The sequence below is a fragment of the Phytophthora infestans genome, genomic scaffold (assembly GCF_000142945.1).
Source record: "Phytophthora infestans T30-4 supercont1.18 genomic scaffold, whole genome shotgun sequence".
NCBI classification, from domain to species: domain Eukaryota; phylum Oomycota; class Peronosporomycetes; order Peronosporales; family Peronosporaceae; genus Phytophthora; species Phytophthora infestans.
In genome coordinates this window covers 776,199-779,096 of record NW_003303741.1, presented here as the reverse complement: position 1 = coordinate 779,096, position 2,898 = coordinate 776,199, and the positions used below count along the sequence as shown (strand labels likewise).

Genomic DNA, 2,898 nt, shown 5'->3' with positions numbered 1-2,898 from the left:
GCGTCGTTGAGGTTGTTGCTGTGCGTCTCGAGAGTTGTGGTGACTGCGACTACGTGAGGCGCCATCACGACCACGATGGTCGTTGTGATGCTGCGAGGGGCGAGGGCTGGCTGCTCCTGCGGCCTTACTGTCGGCTCCAGGCGCTCCGTCCTTTTTGTTTTTCCAAGGGATAGTTTCCTCTGCCAAGGGCTCCACAGTCTGCGTTCGGAAGGATACAGGCTCCTTGCCCGGCTCGTCAAAGGCCCAGTCCCGAGGCTCAGGCTCCTACTCAATAACCAAGTGGATGTTCGGTTAAACAAGACCGCGGAACAAACACACAAGACTACGTACAATCTCCTTGAAGTATTCGTGCTCGAGCGCTTCTTTTGCCGTGATAGGGTCTCAGGGTCTGCAGGTAGCAAAGAAGTTAGCACGAGGCAGTACATCGAGAGAGGCAAAGCAAGGGACTCACCATATTCCAGCAGTCTCGAAAGCAAATCGAGCAATGCAGCTCCTGCGCGGCCTGGACCAACTTTGACTGCGTTTTTGAGCTCAGATTGCGTCGGGTATTTGCGTTCACGACCCATCTGCACGACGTGATTGTACTCTGGCAGATTCTCCAGTCCCTCCCACGTCTGTGGCGTCGGCATGCCCAACACTTTAAAGATCTTATCGAGCTGATCTTTCTGGAACGGAGCATTGGACCCCTCCACTTCCTTACCGCAAAAGAGCTCGCGTGTGTTGATGAGCTCGACGAAAATGCAGCCCACGGCCCATAAGTCCACGGCTTTTGTATAATGCTTCGCCCCCAGTAGGAGCTCCGGTGCTCGATACCAGAGCGTCACCACCACACGCTCCACATCTGATAAGGCCTTGATCGGCTCCTTGAAGATACGCGCTAGACCAAAATCTAGTATAGTAGCAAGTCACATCTGAATGAGTACCCGGTCCACCAGCTTTTAAACAAGGATCTAAAGGCGCACCTCCTAGCTTGACTTGTCCCCTCTTGCGTCCATGACCCACCACCAAAATGTTCTGTGGTTTCATATCTCGGTGCATGACCCACACGTCGTGCATGTAGTCCACACCTTTGAGGATCTGGTACATGAGCGACTTACGCGTGTACTCGCCCAACGGCTTTTGTTTGCTCTGTACGATGATGTCGTGCAGGTCGTGGTCTCCATATTCGAATACGAGCGCCAGCGACTTGTCCCGAGGGTCCACGTGCACGTCGTGTAAGTGCATCACATTGTCGTGATGCATTTCTCGCAGCAATTTGATCTCGCGAACAGTGGCGCTGGATAGCACCACGTCGTTCTTTCCTTCTTTGTGGGATTTAACCAGCTTGATGGCGAACGTCATGGGCTCTTCATCCTCGACGGCGTTCGAGCCGCCCGAGGTAGGACGTGGCAACAGAGCTGCAGAGTGAGACTCGGCCTTGAACACCATGCCATACGTGCCCTCACCAATCTTGCCCAAGATGCGGTACTTGTCCGTCAAGCTCTCGGGCCGCCGCAACGCCGACCGCCTCATGCTGGATAAGAGTGAAAATGAGGTGATGTATGACACATGGAACTGACGTATTCCACATCAGCGTTGTGTCAAGTACACCACGTTGAATACAGCTTTATTTCAAATTATTGGTTTTGAAAGGTCTGCTGAGTGTACCGGTAGGTTCATCTGCTTAATTTCTTTGTTTGTGGTTGACTCCGCGAACGAAATGTCGCACCCATGTTTCGCGACCTGCAAAGAATCAAATCGTAGAGGTGTTTTCAGACTCGCCTAATCGCATCGAAAACGCCACTTTACAACAAGCAACCGAAGAGCTCAAAGCGTAAATAACGTAATGAAGTACCTGGAGGAGCCCCAACTGTCGTGGCTCAACTCGGTGCTGGGCAGCTACGAGATCGGCGACCGCGTGCTCAATGGCAAGATCGAGACGTACTCGTGCAAGAAGGCAGGTAGCGACAAGCGCCTGGCCAAGAGCCTCGAGCTGTACTACCAGCAGGAGATCGAGGCGTCCGCCGACCTGCTAAGCTCGTCTCCTCTTGGGCCTATCGCCGCTCCAGCCACGCGGAAGCTGCTCATCAACCTCATCTCCACAATGAACGCCAGCTTCCCAGACTACGACTTCAGCGCCGTTAAACCCGAACAGTTCCGAAAGGAGCCGGACTTTCGGATAGCGCTGCAACGCATTAACCACGACTTGGCCGAGCTGTTGGAGGCTGAGGGTAACGGCTTCGTGGAGAAGATGTGGGAGGCTATCGCGGAGGCTATCAAGCTCGACGAGTGCGACGTGTACAGCTACATTCCGGACATGGACTCGGACCCGTTTTCGGACGGGAATCTGTGCGTATTTATGGATGTTAGGAACGGAGTTTCGTTATTTACGGATGTTGATCTGATATGCACTATTAGGTGGTCATTCAACTACTTTTTCTACAACAAGGTGCAGAAGAAAGTGCTGTACTTCACGTGTCTGTGCAAGGGGTGAGTATTAAAGTATTTTATCCTGAATATCGAGAAAAAGTATCCTGATTTTATTATTTTTTGTACGACTAGTTTGACGTACGAAAGTGATATGGACGACGAAACGATGGAGGAGCCAACCGCCATGGATGACGACGGAGAAGACGCAATGGAGGACTACTTTGGCATGTCTCCGGACTGGTATGACAAGGCTTCTAAGTTTTTTTTTCCGGAATTTGGATACTGATTTATTGATACACAGGGAGGACGGATCGTAATTTGTACGCACGCTGTGATTCAGTGTCTCCGCGTACACTATTGCCCTCTCACTGCAGCGCGCCTCATCTGCAGGAAGAGACGCCCTTGTTCTCTTCCTCTAAATCTCGTCGTGCGGTTTCGCTTTCTCTCTTTTCGGAGCTGACCATGGCAGCCACAAAGCAGTCGGAGGAG

General features: G+C 52.1%; 2 protein-coding genes across 2 annotated transcripts; one reads left to right on the top strand and one right to left on the bottom strand.

Annotated features, from left to right (window-relative positions):
• Positions 1 to 291: 291 nt before the first annotated feature.
• On the bottom strand, positions 292 to 1,512 carry PITG_10334 (serine/threonine protein kinase; the record flags this gene model as incomplete). Its single annotated transcript, XM_002902103.1, has 3 exons — positions 292 to 380; positions 452 to 889; positions 963 to 1,512. The coding sequence occupies 3 exons, from the start codon at positions 1,510 to 1,512 to the stop codon at positions 292 to 294; spliced, it is 1,077 nt and encodes a 358-aa protein (XP_002902149.1).
• Positions 1,513 to 1,798: 286 nt separating this feature from the next.
• PITG_10333 (RNA polymerase III transcription repressor MAF1) lies at positions 1,799 to 2,898 on the top strand (the record flags this gene model as incomplete). Its single annotated transcript, XM_002902102.1, has 4 exons — positions 1,799 to 2,328; positions 2,398 to 2,469; positions 2,542 to 2,649; positions 2,711 to 2,898. 4 exons carry the CDS (start codon positions 1,826 to 1,828, stop codon positions 2,724 to 2,726), a joined length of 699 nt encoding a protein of 232 aa, XP_002902148.1.